The 26,299-nt window shown below is 39.1% G+C and overlaps 1 protein-coding gene across 1 annotated transcript in view; it reads right to left on the reverse strand.

Annotated features, from left to right (window-relative positions):
• Window positions 1-26,299, reverse strand: part of LOC149186038 (putative serine/threonine-protein kinase SIS8) — a 285,716-nt gene that overhangs the window by 42,017 nt on the left and 217,400 nt on the right. The window contains exon 10 of the mRNA XM_089410866.1: window positions 23,623-23,691. Within this exon, the coding sequence (XP_089266992.1) occupies window positions 23,623-23,691 (69 nt within the window). The remainder of the gene's footprint in view (window positions 1-23,622; window positions 23,692-26,299) is intronic.

The raw sequence follows: 26,299 nt of genomic DNA on the forward strand, positions 1-26,299 counted from the left end.
GGGTGATGCAGAGCAACAAAAGTTGTATTGTTGCTATGGGATCGTGCATCCGGTGATTTAGCCGAATGTCTCCGACTGAGAGGTACTACTGCGGAGGGCATTCTCTGTTGGGTGAGCCATTCCTGGCACCCAGGTTGTATTCTGAAAACTGCATAATAATAAAACCCTCTGAATAGCTGCACCGATTTTCCCGCATTAGGTTTTTCCGGGGACATTAGAACGAAAACAACAGTGTCACTTGTGTGCTTGTTTCTTTCAGTTGATGATCTGTATGTGTTGATACTGTACTTGTATTTATTTTTCAGTATTTACATGGTAAATAACTTGTTAACTAACTGAACAAGTAGGAAGAAATAAATCAGATAGTACAGGAAGAATTTCTAATGGATAGACTTAGAAATTCCAACATTGAAGATGTTGACGATGAGAAAGTTGTCACAATGAAGTAACTCTAATGTTAATATTTATTGTTGGTTATATGCTTAACATATTGTTTTGTTACCTGGAAGGATGTTGCAGGATGACAGTTGAGGCAAGTTCAATTGTATGAATGGAATGTACGAAGAATGTTGAGGGAAGATCAATATCTGATACCTGGCAACTGTAAAATCAAGATGCGCCCATCATGGGATTGAAAGGTAGCAGTGCAAAAAGATAACCTGGAGGTCAAAGGAGATCACTTTCTTGAGGAAGCTATGATCAGCTGGAAACTTGAGAAGGCTCAATATAATGTCTTCATACAAAATGACAAGATGAAAGTGATGTGAAACATTAATGAACTGAAACCTGTCTCAAGTTCAAAGGAAGAAGATGGCTCCATGATACCATGAAAAAAAGCAAGCTCAATACAATGAGATGTAAAGGAAAGAGAGAGCCATGCAGATGTGAAGACAAGCTATAAGGCTTGTGGTGGTGACTTCCCAAATTAAAAGGAAGTATGGAATCTCCTCTGGATTTGAGAGGGAGCAAAGGAGTCTCCTTGAATAGGAGCAAGGATCTATGGAATCTCCTCTATGGTTGAGAGGGAGTAATGTTGGACACCACATGTGCATTCTCGTCTTCATGTGTCAAGGACTTGACCGAGACTAACAGCCGTAAGTATAAGTGAATGCCATGAAGAGAGAATGGTGGAGGATTGGATAAGAACCCATCTTAGAAACACTCTTCTCCTAGGAATCTTAGGTCTAGGGCATCCATCATCCAGCAATATCCCTGAACCATTAGGTCTAGGCTTCCTTCTAAGCCTTTCTTGGAGAGCCCTACACCTTGATTCTTGAACAAGTAAGCTCTATCCTCTAAGTCTCTCCTATGAATGGGATTTTGAAAACACTATCTTTCCATCATTGATATACCATTCATAGTGATTTTCCATATATCAGGACTCCTCCCATCGGTGAAAGTCTATAAAGAGCAGAGGACATTTACTAACTGTTAGTGTGTCTTTGTCCCATTGTTGCCACTTGGTTTAGTAGTTGCCCCTTTGGAACTCCTCCTAGGACCCCTACTAGATTGAGCAGTAATAGTTCTTACAGGTAGCAAAACAATATGTTAACCAAATAACTGTTATGAACATAAATTATGTAAAAATAGATAATAAATAATAATCTGATGCAGGAGCATTTGGACTTAGCCAGCAAAGTGATTGTATGTTCACATGTTGTGGCTAAAATGAGATGAATTTCATTGACCTGAGTGGTCAAAGTCAATTTTAGTAGAGAGGGTTGGACCTCTTGAAAATGATCTTTAATTCATTATTGTAATAATTAGAATATTGTATTATTTTTAGACTAAGAGATAAATTGTTACTATAAGTGTGTAACAGAGCTTGAGAATAGAGATTTAATTGTTAGATTTATTAAAATAGGGATCAAGTTGTTAATGCAGTTAGGATAGGATTCGATTCATAAAAGAGAAAAAGAATGTAACGATATTAGATGATTGAGAACAGAGTGTGTAAGCGAGAGTTTTTGGTGACAAAGATAGGGTTTGAGATTGAACAGAGGTTAAGAAACCGTTGTAATCGAGCCTAGAGGGCCAAGACTCTGTAATTTACATTTTATTGAAATAAGGATTAAGTGTGGTGTTGCACTGTTGTCTGTTAATCCTGGTGCAAAGGTTCATTTATATCTGTGTATCGGCGTTCAAGACTTAATCAGGTATTTTCCTTTGTTTTAACACTTTATTTATAAATCACGGTCAAGTAGTGTTAAGAGTTAATATTGTGGTTAAGCACTAAAACCTTCCCTTAAGCGCTTTTCTTTAAAGTATGAATTACAGCACGTGGATTGTATTTGATAAGCGGGAAGCGGTATCTTGCGCGCCCGAAAGGAGGTAAGTGGTATTGTTCCAAGTCCGTGCAATTAACCTTAAGGGCCGACACATGGTTGAGGAAAACCACTTTTCTCGCACGCTCTCAATTTGATATCGACTGTGCAAGAATCCACGCAAGATTGTGCAACGACCATTCAATTGGATAGGTAGTATCGACGGTGGAGATCGTTTAGGTAAGTTGAAAACGGACGACGCGATATCCGTTGGATCTGGAGGTTTGAGATCAACGGTGTGGATTGAAGCGTTCAACCAAAAGGAAAAGTCAAGGTGGGACCAGCGGTGATTGGTCAAATAAAGCAGAAACCTTAGAAGGAAAATCCATGCATAGAATCTATTTGCGCACAGCGAATTGGTTATAAAGTTAACCATTACTCTAATTAAAGACTACCACCTCATTGTTCGTCAAACTCCTACGTCATTTTGGTATCAGAGCCTAGAGATTAAGTTTGCTACCGTAAATATGCCACCAAGGAGAGGAGCTAACTTAGGTCAGGGGAGACCTGTAGTGAATGCAGTTCTACTGGATGAGATCTGGAGTCTGCGTACAAGGATGGAGACAATGGAGACTGCTCAGAGGAGAGCAACTGATGAAGGAGATGCCAATGCAACAGAAGAATCTTCTGAGGAAGAAGAAGAGGTTGAAAGTGAAGTTGCCAAAGTTCTCAAGGTGTTGGCCAAAGCAAGTGGAAGACCAAAGATGGAAATACCTTTGTATGATGGGAATCTCAATGTAGAAGAGTTGATGGACTGGATCAGTTCATTAGACAAGTATTTTGACTATGAGGAGGAGGTTGATGACAAAAAGAAGGTGAAATTTGCAGTTACTAGATTGAAGGGTCATGCAGCTATCTGGTGGGATGAATTACAAACATCCAGAGCAAGAAAAGGGAAGTCTAAGATCAAACAATGGGATAAAATGGTAAGTAAATTGAAAGCTAAATTTATGCCAAAATATTATCAGTTAAATCTTTTCAGACAATTGCAAAATTTGAGACAAAAAGGAATGACTGTCAAAGAATATACAGAAGAGTTTTACAAGTTGAACATTAGAGCAGGACATGCAGAGGATGATGAAGAGAAGGTAGCCAGGTATATCAATGGCTTAAGGTATGATATACAAGATGAAATCAGCTTGTTGAGTCCGAAGAAAATTGAAGATGCCTATCAAGTAGCTTTGAAGGCAGAAGAGAAGATGTTGAGGAAGCAAAATCAAAGGAACAGAGGGAAAAGTTCAGCAAGAGGTAGAGGAACTACCAGACCAAGATTTCAGCATCATCAGAGTGAAGCAGGAAGTTCAAGTAGTAGACCACCACAGAGAGGAGACTTTAGTAGAGGAAGATTTGCACCCAGAGGAAGAGGCCGAGGAAGAGAAATTCGGTGTTACACATGTGGAGAATGGGGACATGGACCATGGGAATGTCTTTATGATAAAACAACAAATCAAAGGAATGTGAATGTGGCTGAGGCAAAGGAAGAAAAACCTCAAATTGCAGACAAGGAAGAATCCCCTGAAGTAGGAGAATCCTTGTTGTTGAAAAGGGTATTACTTAAGGAAGAGAAAGAGATAGGAAACCAGCTCAGAGAAAGAGTTTATTAAAAACTACATGCAAGTCCAAGGGAAAATGTTGCAAAGTGATAATTGACAGTGGAAGCATTGATAACCTTGTTTCTACAGAAATGGTGGACAAGTTGAGATTAATGAAAATAGTACATTCTACTCCTTACAAAGTATCATGGCTGCAAAAAGGACATCAGCTTATTGTAACAAAACAATGCAAGGTAGAGATACAGATTGGTAGTTATAAGGATGTGGCATTGTGTGATGTAATGCCAATGGATGTATGTTGCATATTGCTGGGAAGACCTTGGCAATTTGATCGGAAAGCTATTCATGATGGGAGAAGAAATACTTACACCCTGGAGAAGGATGGAATAAACACACACTGTTGCCATTGAAGGATGAAGCAGGCAAAGAAGCGCCTGGAAACAACGTTATGCTGATGAGTGGGAAAGAATTGTTGCAAGAAGTCAAGAAGGATGAACAAATGCATTTTGCTGTCATAAGGAGACCTAAGGTAATTTTAACTTCCACAAATTTAGATGATTTTTCCTGAAGAAATCAATACTCCGTTGAATGATTGTGCTGATATTATTGTGGATGAGTTTCCAAATGCATTACCACCAATTAGGAGTATTAGTCATCATATTGATCTAATACCTGGACCAAGTTTGCCAAACAAAGCAGCATACAGATAAACTCCTCAAGAGAATGAAAAAGTTGGAAGACAAGTGCAAGAGCTGAAGGATAAGGGATTAATCAGAGAGATTCTTAGTCCATGTGTTATACCAATAGTACTCAATGCAAAGAAGGGTGGTGAATGGCGTATGTGTACAAATTCCAAAGCCATAAACAAGATCACTATCAGGTATAGATTTCCTTTACCACGCATGGATGATTTGATGGATTGTTTAAGTGGGTCAAAGTATTTTACTAAGATAGATCTGAAGAGTGGATATCATCAAACAAGGATTAAAGAGGGAGATGAATGGAAGGTTGCATTTAAAACAAAAAGTGGGTTGTATGAGTGGTTAGTGATACCTTTTGGACTCACTAATGCACCTAGCACATTCATGAGATTAATGAATGAAGTCTTGAAGGAATATGCACGCATGTTTGTCATTGTTTACCTTGATATTTTAGTTTTCAGTATAAGCAAAGAAGAACATCTGGAGCATCTTAAGTTGGTTTTAAGAACTCTGCAGAAAGAGAAATTGTTGATAAATCTGAAGAAATGTAGTTTCATGAAAGAAGAATTAATCTATTTGGGATTTGTAGTTTCTAAAGAAGGTTTGAAAATGGATCCAGAGAAAGTCCAAGCAATTTGAAACTGGCCTACTCCAAGAAACATATTTGAGGGTAAGAAGCTTTCATGATCTTGCAAGTTTTTATAGAAAATTTATCAGAGTTTTTAGACAGATTTGTGCACCAATTATTGAAACAATCAAAGAGACTAATCATCCATTCAAGTAGACAGAAGCAGCAGACTGAAATTTTAAGTTGCTAAAGAAGAAATTTATAGAGAAACCAGTTTTAGCTTTACCTGATTTTGGGTAAGTATTTCAAGTTGAAACTGATGCTAGTGGAGAACAGTTTTGAGTCAGAAACAGAGACCAACAGCCTACTTTAGTGAGAAACTAAATGAAGCTAAGAAGAAGTATTCTTCTTATGATAAAGAATTTTATGCTATTGTGCAAACTTTAAAAAAATGGAGACATTATTTGCTACCAAAGGAGTTTGTATTGTATTCTGACAATCATGCATCACAGTTTATAAACAACCAGCCAAAATTGAACCAGAAACATGCCAAGTGGGTAGAGTTCTTACAGAGTTTCACTTTTGTGATAAAACACACAAGTGGTAAGTTGAACAAAGTTGTTGATGCTTTGAGCAGGGTAAATTTCATTGTGCAAGAATTAAAAGTTGGTGTTGTAGGATTTGAAGAAATGGTTGATATGTATAATTCAAAGATATTTATGCAGTTGTACAAAATCCAATAATTCATAATAGAACTCAGTGGTTAGCTTATCTAGTCCAAGGAGGTTTATTGTCTAAAGGTAACAAATTGTGCATTCCCAAATGTTCTTGAGAGAAAACATAATCAAGGAGAAACACAGTGGAGAATTATCTGGTCACTTTGGACAAGACAAAACCTTTGCTCAGGTAAATGCATTTTACTATTGGCCAAAGATGCAAATTGATGTTAAGAGATTTGTTGAGAAGTGTAGGATATGTCAGCATGCTAAAGAGAGAAGCCAAAATACAGGATTGTACCAACCATTGCCAATACTAGACCGACCATGGGATGCAATTAGTATGGATTTTGTTTTAGGGTTACCTAGAACTCAAAGAGGGAATGATTCCATTTATGTTGTGGTAGATAGATTTTCCAAGATAGCACATTTCATTGCGTGTAAAAAGACTAGTGATGCAACACATATTGTAAATCTGTTTTTTTCAGAAGTTGTAAGGTTACATGGATTGCCTATAAGTATTGTGTCTAACAAAGATACAAAGTTTGTTGGGCATTTTTGGAGAACTCTTTGGAAGAAACTAGGTGCCAACCTTAGTTTCAGTTCAACATATCACCCTCAAACAGATGGACAGACCGAAGTGGTAAACAGAAGCTTGGGAAACATATTGAGAAGTTTAGTGTATAACAATCCTAAGCAGTGGGATTTAGCACTTGCTCAAGCTGAGTTTGCTTATAATGACACTCCAAACCGAAGTACTGGAATGAGTCCATTTCAGATTGTTTTTGGAATGAATCCAAGAGGTGTGTATGAACTCAGAAATTTGGGTAAACAGGAGACAAGAAGTGCAAAAGCTGAAGAGTTTGCAGAGCAGATGCAGAGACTACAAGAAGATGTCAAAGACAGATTGCAGGAAAGCAGTGGCAAATACAAACAGAGAGTTGATATGAAGAGGAGAGAAAAGGAATTCCAAGTGGGAGATCTAGTGATGGTATAATTGAGAAAGGAAAGATTCCCTATTGGGACTTACAATAAACTAAAGATGAAAAAGAAAGGTCCATGCAGAATTGTAAGGAAGTTTTCAACTAATGCTTATGAAATTGAATTGCCAGAAGGGATTCGAATATCACCTATCTTCAATGTTGCAGATTTGTATCCATACAAGGAGACAGAGTCAAAGCTACAGAAGGAACCTGCAGGAGATGGAGTTCAAACTTTAAACTGGGACGAACAAATGCCAAAGACAGTCAAGAAAGATGTGGACGTTGTTTTGGAGAAAAGAGTATCCAAAAGAACCAGAGGACATGTTTATTTTTAGTATCTAGTCAAATGGAAAGGACAGCCAGTGGAGGATGCTAGTTGGTTGACAGCAGCAGAGTTGCAGAAGTATGGAGTAAACCCTGAAAGTCTGAGGGATGATTCTTTTCTTCCCCGGGAGTCTGATGCAGGAGCATCCGGACTTAGCCAGCAATGTGATTGTATGTTCACATGTTGTGGCTAAAATGAGATGAATTTCATTGACCTGAGTGGTCAAAGTCAGTTTTAGTAGAGAGGGTTGGACCTCTCGAAAATGATCTTTACTTCATTATTGTAATAATTAGAATATTGTATTATTTTTAGACTAAGAGATAAGTTGTTAGTATAGGTGTGTAACAGAGCTTGAGAATAGAGATTTAATTGTTAGATTGATTAAAATAGGGATTAAGTTGTTAATGCAGTTAGGATAGGATTTGATTCATAAAAGAGAAAAAGAATGTAATGATAGGGATTAGATGATTGAGAACAGAGTGTGTAAGCTAGAGTTTTGAGATTGAATAGAGGTCAGGAAACCATTGTAATCGGGCCGAGAGGGCCAAGACTATGTAATTTACATTTTATTGAATAAAGGATTAAGTGTGGTGTTGCATGTTAATCCTGGTGCAAAAGTTCATTTATATATGTGTATCGGCATTCAAGACTTAATCGGGTATCTTCCTTTGTTTTAACACTTTATTTATAAATCACGGTCAAATAGTGTTCAGGGTTAATATTGTGGTTAAGCACTAAAATCTTCCCTTAAGCGCTTTTCTTTAAAGTATGAATTAAAGCACGTGGGTTGTATTTGATAAGAGGGAAGTGGTATCTCATGCGCCCGAAAGGAGGTAAATGGTATTGTTCCAAGTCCACACGATTAACCTTAGCGGTCGACACGTGGCCAAGGAAAACCACTTTTGTCACGCACTCTCGATTTGATATCGACCGTGCAAGAATCTGCGCAAGATTGCACGACGACTGTTCGATTAGACGGGTAATATCGATGGTGGAGATCGTCCGGGTAAGTTGAAAATGGATGATGCAATATCCATTGGATCTGGAGGTTTGAGATCAACGGTGCGGATTGAAGCGCTCAACCAAAAGGAGAAGTCAAGGTGGGACCTGCGGTGATTGGTCAGATAAAGCGGAAACCTTAGAAGGAAAATCCACGCATAGAATCTATTTGCGCACAACTAATTGGTTATAAAGTTAACCATTAGTCTAATTAAAGACTACCACCTCATTGTTCGTCAACCTCCTGCGTCATAATCATAATAATATAATTAAATAATAATTAGTTAAACAAAGAGGCATGTCTCTACAGACATGACTCTCCGTGAAAGGGTACTTACCTAGCTATATATACAAGACCCTCATTCTCATTTGTATCATCCTACAATTCTTCAATACAATAGACAATTTACAATCCTTGTCCTACAATGGATGTCTTTGTTTACGAAGTATTTTCAATATTTCTGTTGCGTATATTTTGGTCGATACATTGGTATTAGAGCCATGTCTGATCCCGACTTTGGCCTTCAACTCGTCATCAATTTTGTCGCCATCAATCAAGCATTCACTACAAAGGAGGTTCTCCATTCCAGTGGTCCTGCCATTTAGGCCTCTGGCCATTATTATAAAAAAAAGGAAAGGGAGCTATATATAAAAAAGAAAAAATCAAAAGTCAAATAAAAAAACACGGGGACAAAAATTTAAAATAAAAAATAAAAAGAATATTAGAATATATATATAATAAAATAAAATAAAAATAATTAAAAAATAAAATAAAATTCAAAAAATATATATATAAAATAGCTTATATAGATATATATTAAGCAAAACAAATAAAATTCGTACACGCAGAACCTAAAGAAAAAAAAAACTACGAATAAGAATAAGTGTAGCCCCCTTACTGTTATTGTTGTACCCCATAGAAGCCCACTATTCCCTCATTATTATTAGTGTAGCCCCCTTATTGTTATTGTTGTGCCTCATAGAAGCCCACTATTGTTATTGTGGTGCCCTTACATTATTATTGTTATGTCGGCTCAAATGGGCTTTTTTTTAGCTTCTAAAACGTCACAGAAAAAAAAGTTATAGCGCAAATGCCACGATGACCTTTCTAGCGCAACGAAACCCTAGAATCCAAAGCTCTGATACCAAATGTTATGCAACCATCTCACAAAATATAAGAAAAGATAAATCAATCCCTTCAAAATCAGCCTTTTTGAGGGGCAACCTCCTTTACATTACACAAATGAACAATTTTTGGATGATTCAAATGACACAACCTCATTTCTATATATAGGAGTCTAAGGGATCACAATATAATCAGAGCCGACATAACAATAATAATGTAAGGGCACCACAATAACAATTGTGGGCTTCTATGAGAAACAACAATAACAATGTAGAAATTTCTGTTTTTCCACCCCGGTTTTCAGTTTCTTCTTATTTCTCCCATGTAGTTAAATGCCCATTCCCATAACCATACATTTAACACTGAAAAAAATAAATATTGCTGAAAACACAAATTCTGGAAATTTTTCAGAATGCTGGAAATTACAGAATTAAAAATCAGCAATCAAAAACAGCCATTAAAACACTGATAATTTTTGTCAACTTGACCCTAGAAAAACCCCCTACAACTCTTGGGGAAAACCAGTTTGAGAGCTCTTCTTTATTTCTGAAAATTGTCTTTTTACAGTGAGAATTATTCAGCAAAAAATCAGCAAGCAAATTTACAACTTATCTCCTTTCTCGTGCCTCACAGCAATCTGGAAATTACAGCAAACAGGACAGCAATAAATGATGTACGGCCTCCGTTTTGTGTGCAGAAAAATCAGCAAACTGCTCCTCGATTTTTGTGCAAAAATCTGCCTTTCACTATGTGCTGAATCAGCTGTACAAATCTGCTCCACTGCTGCCTTGGAATGTGTGCCAAGCTGCTGTCTCTTTCTCCTCCCTGCTCAGAAATCTCTCTTGCTCTCTTGCTCTCCTTCTCCCAATCTGCTCATGAAATAATGAATGACCTTTTCCTCATTTTCCTCCTTTAATATAACTCCAAGTGACTTTTGGGTGATCCAAGTGACTTTTGGGTGATCTCTAAATCCAATGACTGAAATAGATTTAGATCAATGGTTGAGATTAAATGCTCATTTAAATCTCACTTTCTATTTTTTAATTCACCCCACTTTAATAAAGACTCACTTAGTCATTTATTTCCAAAGTCACTTTTCCTTTCTAATTTTTCATTTACTTTAAAATTAAACTTAGTAACTTTATCACTTAAAGTCACTTTTAAATTAGATTTAACTTTATAAAATTATAAAGTCACTTTAGGAGAAAAATTAAATTCTTTTGGACACTTTTCCCTAGGCCAAAGATCAAAGCCTAAGGGAACCACCTGTCTTCCGGTATCAAATTTCAACACTGTTATATACCTAGGGGGGATAATATGGGGTACCAAGGGAGGTACCCAAGGTAATAATGTAATAATGGGATGGGCCATAGTAATAAATAAGGTGGTTAACCCATGTCATGTAAGGGACCACAAGTAGTTAATAATAATGTAATGGGCCCATGGTATTAGTTGATGGTATGAGGAAACCATGGTAATGATGCATGGTATTGTATGTATGAGGCCTATATAAAGGCTAGAGACTCCACATGGAGAGATATGAAGATGAAGAGAAGTATTATTGTATGAACAGGCATATGGCTTGTGGAGTGTTCTCCTTAAGGAGTGAATGTATGGTGTTGCCCTACCTTAAGGGTTTTGATAATAAAGAAGCATTTCTATCTATTTTGATCTTGTTATTCTTGGGTTATTTTTATTATCATTATATTTATGGGTTAGATCTACAACAATTGGTATCAGAGCTACAACAATTGGTATCAGAGCACTTTCTTGGGCAAACCGTGGAGAATTTTTTTTTCATTTTTGTAGGAATTTTTTGGGTGGCGAATTTGCAGATCAGATCTGTACGTTTTGGTGCAAGATCTGCAGAATCTAATTGCAGATCTATATTCCTTGTGCAAAAATAGCCGATTTCAAAAAAAAAAAAATCGATTGAATCGGAGTCCGGATGAAGGAGATATCACTGATTTAAAAATCAGTGGGGGTGCAGACAATTTTTAGGGCAGCGAGTTTGCGGCGCAGATCTAGACGTCCTGGTGCAAGATATACAAAATCTAATTGTAGATCTGAATTGTTTGAGAAAAATCACCCAATTTCAAAAAAAAAATCAGTCGAATCGGAGTCTGGATGAGGGAGATATAGCTGATTTAAAATCAGCTCTTTTTGCAGAAATTTTGGTGACGGCGGGAGAGTTGCAGCGCAGATCTGGAATTCTAGTGCCTGGATCAAGATTTCTACCACATGGGCAGATGCAGAATGATTGTTCCATTTCCGAAAACAGGTTATAATAGGGATTCTGAGTAATATTGACGGATCTGTGACCATTTCAATTTTTCACCTATATTTTTGTGATGGCGGGCCTAGATCAGAGTTCGAGGGACTTGTATAAATTTGATGGTTCTCACACGTCAACATGGCTAGCACAAATGGAGCAGTATTTCAGATTGAATCATATCCTAGATGATTGGACTATGCTTAGTGTGGTGACCATGTACCTGGACAATGAACGATGGCAATGGGCGGAATGGCATCAGCGTCGCAATGGACCTTTTCAGAATTGGGATGCCTTCAAAAAAGCTCTTATAGAGCGCTTTGACCGTAAATCATATCTTGTGAATAAGCACACACAGATAGACACACAGCCTAGCAAAGATTTTATTTTTACAGAAAAGAAGGAAATCAAGGAACCTAAAGGGTTATTTCCTACTGGTATATCCTTATTGCAGATTCATGGATTGATTCAGAAAGAGAAGATCATTGTTTCTATCAATCCTAGTTTTAAACATAATTTTATCAGTGTTAATTTGGCAAAAAAATTGCAAGTCCCAGCAAAACAAATTGAACATACACAGGTTGATAATGAGGATGTTCAAGTGTACAAGGATTTGAAGATTTCTATGGATAAATATGTGTTGCATGGTGATTTTTATGCCTCAGAGATGGATAATATGGATGTTGTTTTGGGATATCCTTGGATGGAATCCGTGGGTACTATCAATATTAATGTGCAGAAGAAATTCCTGAAGCTATGGTATAAAAAGAAGAAAATTACATTACAGGATATTTCCATCCATAAACAGGTAGAGCACATGGAGACTGAAGCAGAAAATGTTCAAGGGACTGACATATCAGATGATGAGTCTTTGATGATCGACAATCAAACACAAACAGAGGCTGCAGAAGAAAAGGTTACAGGTGATGATACATCAGAGGAGGGCTCGGTGGTTGAAGTCATATTGAAAAAGAAGACACCACAACAGGCACCACAGCAGGGTGAAGTCAAGCAAAAGCCATCGTGGGTTAAAACTTCAACATATCATCACCCACATCACCCCGTAAGACAACCATCATGGAAACCAAGTAGTCACATGATGGATAGAAAGGAGAGACAATCCACCTACTACACATCAACACAAAAGAGCTGCCACGGTCAACTTCCATCTCAAGCGAGCGAGGCACCAGCGAGAACGAGGGTTCACCTTTCTCTTGGATGGCTAGATGCACATGCATGGTATCAGTGGACTACTCTTTTGAGTAGATCTTATTTTTTGTGTTCTTCCCATGTTTCGAGGACGAAACATGCTTAGGGGGGTGGAATGTTATATACCTAGGGGGGATAATATGGGGTACCAAGGGAGGTACCCAAGGTAATAATGTAATAATGGGATGGGCCATAGTAATAAATAAGGTGGTTAACCCATGTCATGTAAGGGACCACAAGTAGTTAATAATAATGTAATGGACCCATGGTATTAGTTGATGGTATGAGGAAACCATAGTAATGATGCATGGTATTGTATGTATGAGGCCTATATAAAGGCTAGAGACTCCACATGGAGAGATATGAAGATGAAGAGAAGTATTATTGTATGAACAGGCATATGGCTTATGGAGTGTTCTCCTTCCTTAAGGAGTGAATGTATGGTGTTGCCCTACCTTAAGGGTTTTGATAATAAAGAAGCATTTCTATCTATTTTGATCTTGTTATTCTTGGGTTATTTCTATTATCATTATATTTATGGGTTAGATCTACAACAATTGGTATCAGAGCTACAACAATAGAAATAAAGACCCACTTAGTCATTTATTTCCAAAGTCACTTTTCCTTTCTAATTTTTCATTTACTTTAAAATTAGACTTAGTAACTTTATCACTTAAAGTCACTTTTAAATTAGATTTAACTTTATAAAATTATAAAGTCACTTTAGGAGAAAAATTAAATTCTTTTGGACACTTTTCCCTGGGCCAAAGATCAAAGCCTAAGGGAACCACCTGTCCTCCGGTACCAAATTTCAACACTCCCTCTTAGCGAGGAAGGTGTTCCTCACCACACCCATCCTGTCTCTGAAGTAGACATGCTTGCCCCGTGGTAAGGCTTTGGTAAGGATATCTGCAACCTGCTCATCAGTGGAAATATACTCAAGCTTCACAGCTCCCTTCTGAACATAGCCTCTGATGAAATGATATCTGATCCTGATATGCTTTGACCTGTCATGAAATACTGGATTCTCCGTGAGTTTAATGCAACTCTGATTATCACAGTAAATCACTGAAGGTCTTAATGGCTGACCAAATAAGCCAAACAACATCTTGCAAAGCTAGATGGCCTCACAACTAGCTAGACTGGCTACCATATACTCTGCTTCTGCTGAACTCAGTGCTACTGACTGCTGCTTCCGGCTGAACCATGACACTACTGCTGAACCCAATCCAAAACAACACCCTGAAGTGCTCTTCCTATCAGAAGCACAACCTGCCCAATCAGAATCAGTGTACCCTGCCAATCTCACTCCATCTCCCTGCCTGTATTCCAGACCATAATCCACTGTCCCCTGCAAGTACCGCAAAATGTGTTTTGCAGCCACCCAGTGAACCTTCCTAGGCTCACACATAAACTGACTCATCGTGTTGACTGCAAAACAGATATCTGGTCTAGTGTTGACCAAATACATCAAGGAACCAATCAGCTGCCTGTACAATGTAGGATCCACCAACTCGGAATCCGAAGCATGAAGCTTCTTCCAGTTGGTGATCGTCGGTGTCGACATGGGTCTACAATCCTCCTTGTGGAATCTGCTAAGGATGTCCACAATATACTTCCCCTGCCCCAGGAAGAAATGCCCCTCCGCCTGCCACACCTCCAAACCCAAAAAGTAATGCATCAAGCCGATGTCCTTCATCTCAAACTCCGCCGCAAGATCTCTCTTGCAGTGCTCTATGAGTCTCTCTGCACCTGTAATGATCAAGTCATCCACATATAGCACCAGAATGAGAGGCTCCTCACCAATCACAATAAAGTAAAGGTTCGGATCTGCCTCACTCTTTGTGAAACCCATCCCCTACAAGTATGCATCTATCCTGGAGTACCAAGCTCTGGGGGCTTGCTTCAGGCCATAAAGGGCCTTCTTCAATATGCACACATGGGACTCCTTCCCATGCACCTCAAAGCCCTGTGGCTGCTCAATGTACACCTCCTCCTGTATGAAGCCATTGAGAAATGCGGTCTTCACATCCATCTGGTGGATCTTCCAACCCATCTCTGCTGCTATCGATATAATGGAGCGGATCGAAGTATATCGAGCCACGGGAGCGAAGGTCTCCTCATAATCAACTCCCTCTACCTGGGAGAACCCTCTAGCCACAAACCTCGCTTTGAATTTCTCAATGCTGCCATCTGCAGCATGCTTTACCTTGTAAAGCCATCTGGAAGTAACCACGGATTTGCCCTCAGGCCTCGGCACCACCTCCCAAACATCATTCTTCATGATAGAAGAATACTCCTCCTGCATGGCCTCTCTCCAGACCTGCTGGCTAGCTGCCTCCTCATAGCTAGAAGGCTCAGAGTCAAGGATGCTGGTAACCATCGCCATATAACTACAAAACCTCTCAGGTGGTCTACTCTCTCTGACCGACCTCTTTGGCTCAGCAACAGATGTGGCATCTCTCAAGGTGTCCTGAAGCCACTTGGGCTTCCTCTTCCCTGAGCATGCTTCTCCCATAGGAGAATGAAACTCCTCCTCCTCATCACCATCAGTAGCCTGAACTCCTGATTGTCTGTCTGTTGTCCTCCTGCCTACACCTGAACCTGTAGAAGCTGAGGTACCGTGTGAACTGTCCATCAGTGGACTCCCTAGTGAACTGCTCTGTGAACTGCTCTGCATGCTGCCCGAAGCACCACCCCTCTGGCTCGGCGAGCCACTACTCACTGATGGACCTGACATCCTCATGGATGTACCTCCGGATCCTCCTGATCCCTGCCCACTGGATCCCTGTGACTGACTCAACTGCTGCTGAGGGTCTGGCTGATCCAGATACTCTAACTCCCGTGACCTCCTAAAGGCCCTGTCCTCCTCGAACTTCACATCCCATCTGACAACAACTCTCCTCTGTGCAGGGATGTAAATCCGAAAGGCCTTTGAGGTCTCACTGTAGCCATCAAAGATACCCTTCTCAGCGGTGGGCTCTAGTTTGGTCCTCTTCTCCTTGGGTATATAGGAGTATATAATGCATCCAAAGATATGAAGATGACCAAGATCAGGCTTCTTCCCAGAGAAAGCCTCCTCCGGAGTCATGTGCCCCAAGGCACGATGTGGACTCCTGTTCTACAAGTAAACAGCTGTGTTGCAGGCCTCTGCCCACAAGAACAATGGCAACCCCTGATCATGTAACATGGCTTTGGCAGCCCCTATGATGGATCTGTTCTTCCTCTCTGCAACCTCGTTCTGCTAGGGGTTGTAAGGAACAGTGAACTCCCTCCTAATGCCTGCCTCCGCACAATAGTCAACAAACTCTCCAAGGGTGTACTCTCCTCCATTGTCCGACCTCAAGGACTTGATCTTTCGACCTGTCTGAGTCTCCACAAGAGCTCTGAACTCCTGAAACTGCTTGAAGACCTCACTCTTGGTCTTCAAAAAATAAACCCAGGTCCTCCTGGAGTGATCATCAATGAATAACACATAGTACTCATATCCACTCAAGGAAACATGAGACATCCGACCGCTCACATCGGAATGAATCAAATCAAGTATCCCCGTCGCTCTGTTGTCACTGCTGGGAAAAGGGGATTTGGCAAACTTGCCCATCGCACAACCTCTGCAAGTATCAAAGTGATCAGTACTGAAATCTGGCACACCTGTAGTGATCTCCCGCAATGTCCTCAAGGCTCCATGATACATATGTCCCATCCTGCGGTGCCAAATCTCACACAGCTCAGAACTGCTAGCTTTGCTGTCGGTACTACTGCTCAATGCCAAAAGGGGCTGAAATGCAAACTTGTACACCTTTGCATGGCGTACACCTATCACTCTAGCTGAATCAGCTGGAGTGCCCCTGGGATACATCAACACCTGTCCTCCCCTGAACAGTACGTCATATCCTCTGTCCTCCAAAGCTGAGACAGATATGAGGTTCTTCCTCATCCCTGGCACATAAAGAACCTCTGACACCTTCAAGGGAGGTTTGGACTCCCTCTGAAATGTCACTGTCCCCACCCCGACTGCTCTAACAACTCTGTCATCACCGAGTACTACCTCAATATCAGTGCCACTCTCTGAATGCTCTGAGAAGTACTCACGGACTCCTGTCATATGACGTGAAGCCCCATTGTCCACATACCAGATACCTGTAGATGCTTCGCTAATCGAGGGAAAAGCATGCTCCCTCTGAACCTGTGTGGCAGGTGATCCTGCACTAGAGGACTCACACGTAGTGAATGCAAACTCTCGGTCAAAACGACCAGCAAAGTCCTCAATCTCTGCTGAAGCTGCCACGTCCTGGTTCTTCCCCTTCTTCTTCTTCTTCTCCGGACACACAACTGCATAGTGTCCCATCTTTTGACAATTCCAACACTTCACCTTGGAATAGTCCTTCTGTGTGTTCCCCTGTTTACCTTTACCTTTGCCTTTGCCCCCACCACCGCTTGTGGAAGCCTGCTTCTTCCCTTTGCCTTTCTTGCCTCCTGCCACCAGTGCTACGTCCTCATCCTGCTCAACTGGCTTGGCTGCCCCAAGCTGACCTTTCCTGATCTCTGTCTGAATGCAATCATCCCAAAACCTCTCCCATGTGGGAAGGGTCTCACGTGCACAAACCCCATCAGCAAAGTTCAACCATGAATGGGGGAGGCCATTCACTGCAATACGCACTAACTCAATGGATGGAATGGCCTCTCCAATCGCTGCCAACTCATCTCTCACATTGGTAATCTTTGTGAGATATCCAGCTGCACTATCATTCCCCATCTTAATGTTCTTCAGCTTCTCCTTCAGGACCATCTTCCGGTTCTCATTGGTACTCTGGTAGAGATTGGACAATGCTGTCCACATCTCATGGGCATTGCTCTTTCCTCTCACATGAGGAATGCAATGGTCTTTGATTCCGTCTAGAATCAACCTCTTACCCTTATTGTTCTTCTTTTTATACTCAGCCAACTGAGTAACATCAGTGGGCACAACAACAGGGTTCTGTGCAGTATGCACCATGATATCCCAGACTTCTGCCTCCTCAAAGATACTCTGCATTCTCTCCTTCCAAACGTTGTAATTTATATGCCCATCCAGCCTATCCTCCACCCTCAATCCCAATGACATCCTGTTGTCCTAAAACTGAAAAATAGCACTGCTGTAGTAAAGATAAAACTGTTGTTTATGAAAAAATTAGCTTGCTAGAATTTTCTGAGTGAAAAATCAACAACTGTAATTTTTCCTTTTGCTGTCCCAAACTGCCCTTCAGCACTCAACCTCTGATACCATGTAGAAATTTCTGTTTTCCCACCCTGGTTTTCAGTTTCTTCTTATTTCTCCCATGTAGTTAAATGCTCATTCCCATAACCATACATTTAACAGACTGAAAAAAATAAATATTGCTGAAAACACAAATTCTGGAAATTTTTCAGAATGCTGGAAATTGTAGAATTAAAAATCAGCAATCAAAAACAGTCATTAAAACACATTAAAACACTGATATTTTTGGTCAACTTGACCCTGGAAAAACCCCCTACAACTCTTGGGGAAAACCAGTTTGAGAGCTCTTCTTTATTTCTGAAAATTGTCTTTTTACAGTGAGAATTATTCAGCAAAAAATCAGCAAGCAAATTTACAACTTATTTCATTTCCCGTGCCTCACAGCAATCTGGAAATTACAGCAAACAGGACAGCAATAAATGTTGTACGGCCTCCGTTTTGTGTGCAGAAAAATCAGCAAACTGCTCCTCGATTTTTGTGCAAAAATCTGTCTTTCACTATGTGCTGAATCAGCTGTACAAATCTACTCAACTGCTGCCTTGGAATGTGTGCCAAGCTGCTGTCTCCTCCTCCCTGCTCAGAAATCTCTCTTGCTCTCCTTCTCCCAATCTGCTCATGAAAGAATGAATGACCTTTTTTTCCTTTTCCTCCTTTAATATAACTCCAAGTGACTTTTGGGTGATCCAAGTGACTTTTGGGTGATCTCTAAATCCAATGGCTGAAATAGATTTAGATCAATGGTTGAGATTAAATGCTCATTTAAATCTCACTTTCTGTATTTTAATTCACCCCACTTTAATAAAGACCCACTTAGTCATTTATTTCCAAAGTCACTTTTCCTTTCTAATTTTTCATTTACTTTAAAATTAGACTTAGTAACTTTATCAGATAAAGTCACTTTTAAATTAGATTTAACTTTATAAAATTATAAAGTCACTTTAGGAGAAAAATTAAATTCTTTTTGGACACTTTTCCCTAGGCCAAAAGATCAAAGCCTAAGGGAACCACCTGTCCTCCAGTACCAAATGTCAACAAACAATAAGGGGGCTACACTAATAACAATGAGGGAATAGAGGGCTTCTATGGGGCACAACAATAACGATAAGGGGGATTTTTGTGCAAAAATCTGCCTTTCACTATGTGCTGAATCAGCTGTACAAATCTGCTCAACTGCTGCCTTGGAATGTGTGCCAAGCTGCTGTCTCCTCCTCCCTGCTCAGAAATCTCTCTTGCTCTCCTTCTCCCAATCTACTCATGAAAGAATGAATGACCTTTTCTTCCTTTTCCTCCTTTAATATAACTCCAAGTGACTTTTGGGTGATCCAAGTGACTTTTGGGTGATCTCTAAATCCAATGGCTGAAATAGATTTAGATCAATGGTTGAGATTAAATGCTCATTTAAATCTCACTTTCTATTTTTTAATTCACCCCACTTTAATAAAGACCCACTTAGTCATTTATTTCCAAAGTCACTTTTCCTTTCCAATTTTTCATTTACTTTAAAATTAGACTTAGTAACTTTATCACATAAAGTCACTTTTAAATTAGATTTAACTTTATAAAATTATAAAGTCACTTTAGGAGAAAAATTAAATTCTTTTTGGACACTTTTCCCTAGGCCAAAAGATCAAAGCCTAAGGGAACCACCTGTCCTCCAGTACCAAATTTCAACAAACAATAAGGGGGCTACACTAATAACAATGAGGGAATAGAGGGCTTCTATGGGGCACAACAATAACGATAAGGGGGTTAAGCTAATAACAATTAGGGAATACACTAGTATTATAGGGACCTAACACCATCTTCGAGACACAGCGTTAGATATCAACAATTCAATAACAATCCAATCATAGTACAATATATCTAAGGTTTCAACAATATGATTTTTAGAATTACATGTTAGACTTCTACTTGGATTTGTTGCAAACCCTAGATTTTATCATGAAGGCTAAATCATATTAATAATCGAAAACACTATCATCATGTCCTAGAATATCAATCTCTACTAGGGTTTTGTTACAAACCCTAGATTTCACAGATTAAAACATTAAGTTAGCATACTCGCATATACATATCTAGGACCCACTAGCATTTCACATCAATATCAACTAGGTAAACCCAAGACACAAACATCAATACATTGAAGTTAGATATACAACAACTTTCATCAGGGTATGGTTTTGATCAAACATACAAACATGTAGTTAGGGCTTCATCCCCAGGATCTTAATATAGCTATTACAAAGGTTTTGTTCATAAACCTTAATTCACCAAACCCTAAAGATATAGGGTTGCAATATATAACTTTAGATATTAACTACAAACCCTAAATAACTAGGGTTTCTATCATTACAATACCAAAACCCTAAACATCAAAAAGTATACAATTTCTAGACTTCATCAACAACCCTAATTAGACTAGGGTTTCTTAATCAACATTGGCATACCCTTAGCAACAAGAGACTAGGGTTTTATAGTGAACCTTAAAGGTTAGGGTTACACAATAATGATCAAATAATATCATGAGGGTAGATTCAATCTAATGACTAATTACCCTAACAAGAACCTTTGTGATTCAAAACCCTAGACAACGATGTTAGTAGTGTAAAGCAAATTTCAAAAGAAGAATGATCTTACCTTTTACATGAAGAGAACTTTATAACAAAACTTATAGTCTAAGACATACCTTGAGATGATTCTTAACAAACTTTGTAGGACATCAATTCTCAAAAGGTAGAGCTTCTTCCATGCTTCAGGTCTCTCCTTTGAAGTCTCCTCCATCACCCTTGAGCATCCATCAAGCTTTTCTATCCAAGGAAAATATAAAGGGAAAGGTTATTAGTATATAATACAAACAAGTCGTGATGTGAGGAGGAAACCAAACATGAAAAGATGAAACAAAGAATAAGATACTTATCTTTTGGTAAAATGGAGGAGGCTCCCTCTTAACCCAATCCTTTGAGGGATAGCTACAACTTTCAAAATGATTCAAAAATGTTCTAATAAGATATGTTAGACCTACAAACTATAGAAATCAAAACATAAAGGAAAATAATACAAGACTAAGAAGGATATGTAGGATAGGACTTAGTAGTATAAGTCCCTGACTTCCAATTCCTCGGTCTTATTCTTCTTCAGTGATGATTCATCGGCAACATTTGCTTGATCCCCATCTTTCTTCTTATTCCTTGGATTCTCAGGACATTGACTTTTATAATGACCCATCTTATGGCAATTATAGCATTCAATCTTTGATAGGTCAACTTTCTTCTTTGGTCCTTTGAACTTCTTGAAGGTTCCCTTCTTCTTGTGATGAGCAAAATAGGCATTAGAGGTGTTTTCTTCTTCATCTTCCTTCTTGTTGTTTACTAACGATATTCGAGCTTCTTCTTGACTGCATGCATTCCACATTTTCTCAAATGTTGGTGTATCCTTCCAACTGTTGATTCTTGATGCAAAAGCACTCCAAGATTTTGGTAGTCCTAGAAGAGCAGTAATTACGAGCTCTTTTTCTGGTACAACTTCATCTATTGCTTGGAGTTCATCTCTAATTCTAGATATCCTTATAAAATATGATGAAACGGTATCATCATTCATCATCTTAACAGTTCTTAGTTCATTCTTGAGGCTTTTTATTTGACCAATGTTCTTGATTGTGAATAATTTGGAGAGAGCCTCATACATTTCTTGAGCAGAGTCTATGTTGGATATGTATGGGATGGGGTTGTCCTTTACTCCATCCACTATTAGGTTCATAGCCAAGATTTCAATTTCTCTAAACTTTGCATTCTCTGCTTCATCTGTAAGCTTCTTGATTTTTCCCTAAACAAGATCTTAAACTCTGTTCTTTTCAAAGATGAGATCTATCCTATTTTTCCATAGTTGGAGGCTCCTTTTGGTTTGTTTTCTCCCTTCATTGAGTCTAACATAGTTCCTATAGATTATAGACTTATCTCCTTATATGATCCTTTTTTCCTTAATGAACTTTCTTTGATCTCCTTTCCTCAATAGATCTTCAACTTGCCTTTTTCCTTCTTCTTCACCTTAGCTCAGATACCATGTTAGAAAATCGAAAAGGCAAAAAGATTTTCTTTTTGTTGATAATTACTTATAATTTCTTTGTATTCTTATTAACTTTTTATGTTCTCTTTTATCTTTGTTCATCAAGCAATTACCAAAACCAAAACACAAAGATCAAGGACACCAGATGTAGGCACTCAGCTAGGGCAAAAAACCCCTATATAGGGGAAAACCCAGTCAAAGAACTCTTCCTTCAGTAATTCAAAATGAGATGGACCAAGACCTTAGACCAATAGACCTTCCTCCTCCACCAAGTCAGCCTTCCAAAATGATTCAGCAATCTTCAATAGTCTCTTCTTCTCCAGTAGCTTCAACCCAACAACAATCCATAAATTCAACTTCCCAGCTTCAAAACTTCGACCCCCAACAACAGAATTTCGGCCCAACAACAGAACAGAAGTTTTGACCCTTCCAGCAGCTTAGTAGCTTCACACGTGTGAGAGAGAGAGAGAGAGAGAGAGAGAGAGAATTTTGACTTCTTATGCTTGAGATAAACCTCCTTCTCCTTCGCTAGCACTTTACACCTTCTTCCTTGAATTTCGCACTTTTCACTGCCCCAGAAATTGCAGATCAAACTTGGTGAATGAGTGCTCCAAATGAGGTCAATTTTCGGCCTTTATATAGTAGTTTTTGCCCCTCATTTTAGGTCGACTTGGTGGAGGAGGCTTAAAGACCTAATTTACATGAAAATAGATTTTTTCTTGACAAATAAATCCCAAAAAGGGTTCTTTACATTATGACATGGACAGGGACACTTGACATAGACCCTAGAGGCCTGCAATGGAGGCTTTGACCTATAAACAATTGACCCAAGCATGAAACGCATGCTTTAGTAAGTCAATTTCTTTAATAATATTTCTTTTTCTTTTAATAAATACATTACATAATGACTCGAGTACAATTATGAAGACTGACACTAGTTACATTCTTCAACAGATTTGACATAACATTGAGCCAAATTGATTAAGCGACTCAACACATATCTAGAAGATAAGGGAGCAGACTCGCTGCTGTTACAATATACAGTAATAAGACATTTCAGATCTGTTATATGCTGGAATGTGTACCCGAAGGGCTGTAGCTTTGCAGTATTGAAGTACACTTGTTCTGTAATTATTTCCTACAACTGCCTAGTGAATTTGGTTCGACAAAAATGAAATATTGCTTCAGTAAACTAATAATTTAGTTTCATCCATAAGGCTGAAAGTTCACAGGAAATGGACTTGCAAAACTTCAAGTAAATGAGGTGAAATTTTTCAATTTCCAATAAAAGTCTGATTCTCAAAATTTCTACAAATTTGGCAGTTTGCTCAAGCTTCTTCTATACACATGGGCAGAATGGTTAATTAATGTAGCTATGATGTACAACAGAAATCTTCTTGTCATGCTACTTTTAAAAGCACAAACAAATATTAAACATGACATAATCCACTTAACAATACCTCCTTAGGATACAGCAATATACAAGTCAAAAGAAATTGACTACTGTGGATAATGAGTTTTACACACCGTTCCTGCAGTTGACTTTGAAGACAGAAATGTATGGTGCTTCAAGCGTGACAAGCCAAAATCACAAACCTGCAGAGCAATAACTAAGAAAGTTAACCTAAAAAGAACTTGATTAATTTTTACAAATACATTTCATATATTATAAACAATTGACCATGCTATCCACTTTTCCACAGCTTGACAATATCAGAAAGAATCAAGAAAAGAAAATCCATCGAACATATGATATTTATGAAATTACGCAAGATTATGAAGGACGGAAAATGAGAATCAAAATTTATTGTTCTATCACAAGTATAAAACATCAACAAGTCAATTCCTAGCTAAGAAAGTAAAAACTATTTTACAGATTAAAATGCCTCCTGATCAGAAATTACTGGTTTAACTTGTAAGTTGAGGACATTACTGGAGTTCCATCACCCAGAGGAGCAGTATGAACATCAAGGGCTTGTGCCTGAGAGGCTCCCCATTGTTCTCTTCACAGAATACTTCCTCTCCAACATAGCTTCAATAAGTTGGCAACTTACTGGCTTCCTCATGAGGGTGGCCATAAACTGCATTTCCATGCAGCACTTGGCATATGACCTATTGTATTGAGGATTATTTATCACTAGTTTGGTAACTGGTTATAAAGAAGGCTGGTGGTTACAATCCCTCTCAGCAATGGAGGGCAAGGGGTATGAAGTTTCCTTCCAAGAGGCACAGGTACTTGTCAGGCTGAGATATTCTATTCGAGCGCAGGTAGTGTGGTTGGGAGGAGCAAAGGAAACTTGTGCATGCTGAAGGGTCACAGCTTGTACATGCATTGGTTCATGACAATGAAAACTTGTGCGAGTTGTGGCACAGGCATATGGCACATTTGCATCACAGGGCCCTTCCTATATTACAGTAGAGTCTCACTGGTCTTCTTGAGCTTAGAGTGGAGCAGCAGGATGTTTGGAAACGGTGAGCAATTGGCAAGTATGCCAAGATTATTTTCCCAAGCAGTGATTCCGGGTCCAAAGGGTTGTTGGATCTAGTACATTCTGACTTACATTCTTGATCCTTGCCTACTTGCAAAAACATGTCCCTAAACAGGGAGACTTAATTGTCATCTGAACCCTCAGATCACAGTAGCCGTCCAAATCACGAATAAAGAGCTCAACCAATGCAGAACTAATCCTTTACACATTGGACTGAAATTGAGTCTCTAATTAGAGCTATCAAAATTAAAGAATTTTCTCCCTCTTTCTGATTTGACGATTTCGAGACCCCCTTCTTGTGCAGCATTCCACAGTCCATAGAGTCTAGTCAACAAAGTTCTTACAGTGATTTCTTTCTTTTTCCACTTTGCTTGGGCTTGTCCTCTCCTAGCTCTGATACCATGTTAATTTTAGGAACATGTTCTTCGCATAGGACAGTTACTTCAAAGATCCATATAGCCCATTTTTCAATCCATTATATTTCCATTAGCAATCACATAAATCATTTGACAGTAACTGCAGAAAGAACATAAACGAAAAATGCTGAAGACAGGCAAAGACAAGAGAACGCAAGAATATGGCTCAAGCCAAGGAAAAACCCCAAGATGGGGAAAACCCTTGATCAATTCTTCGTATTATTAATATTAAATGTTCAGCAGAGAGAGAGTACAGTTATAGAAGGTCAAGATTGAATTGCCAATCACCATCACAGCCCACAATGCAATTCTGTAGCTGACAAGATATACCTTCTTAAGTTGGTGACATACTGCAGAAGAAGCTTGGACTGGTTAGGGCAACTTCCAGTCTATCAAGGAGCTTCTATAATCTGATCAATCAGGACAACCATAGCATTCAAGTCTACAAGAATACATCAGATCATAGGTTGTAGAATAATGCAGTTGCTAGCTGCTCCTAGTTAGGGTATGTGACACACTGCTTCTGCCCTTACATATTCACCCAAATAGCCTTCTATAGCTGTGGCTCTCCTCCAAGACAGTCAGTCCTCCATCCGCTACACGACAGGACTTAATCTAGCCCCCAAACACATCTTGATGCCAATCTGCCTTCACCAAAACAGGTCAGCGATCTACCTCGGCAGGAATTTACCCTCATGGTTCACTGTACAGCAACACAATGCCTGCAGCCTGCCTGGGGAGGAATTCTGAAGGTGCGGCCAACCTAAGAGTTAGTTTTCACATAATAAGGAATACATCTAACTAATCCAGCTATGCCCTTATACCTGCGGTCAACCACAGAGATAACTCGTACCTGCAATGGAGGATAAACATGCCCAGAGCATTTCATAAATAAGCCCAGACTTGCCTCTAGGAGACTCTGCCTTCTGCCTAGAGGACTCGACCCTTCAAAAAACCCTGCACAGATGTCAACCAATCCCTTCATCCTTTGCTGGAGACACCTTCCTTCTGCTGCCATTTCAGAGAGAAGCAAATGTGTGATTCACGTGTGAAATACGGCTGTAGGACACTTCCTTTTATAGGATTTGGAGAGGGGTTCCATTTAATTAATTTACCTCAAGCCGACCTTGTCAATTTGCACATGTGAGGGCTTAATTTCAAAAACATATTTTACTTGTTCAAATTTGATGATCTTTAGGTCAATTTTGTCCTCATGAAAAGAGGAATTCAGTGCCACAATTATCTTCTTCAAAGGGGCTACCAAAGAGGAATTTAGCCCTAGTTACCAATTTTAACAAG

The sequence above is a fragment of the Pinus tabuliformis genome, chromosome 3_1 (assembly GCF_031772625.1).
Source record: "Pinus tabuliformis cultivar Carrire ecotype Pingquan chromosome 3_1, CPIR1, whole genome shotgun sequence".
NCBI lineage: Eukaryota > Viridiplantae > Streptophyta > Pinopsida > Pinales > Pinaceae > Pinus > Pinus tabuliformis.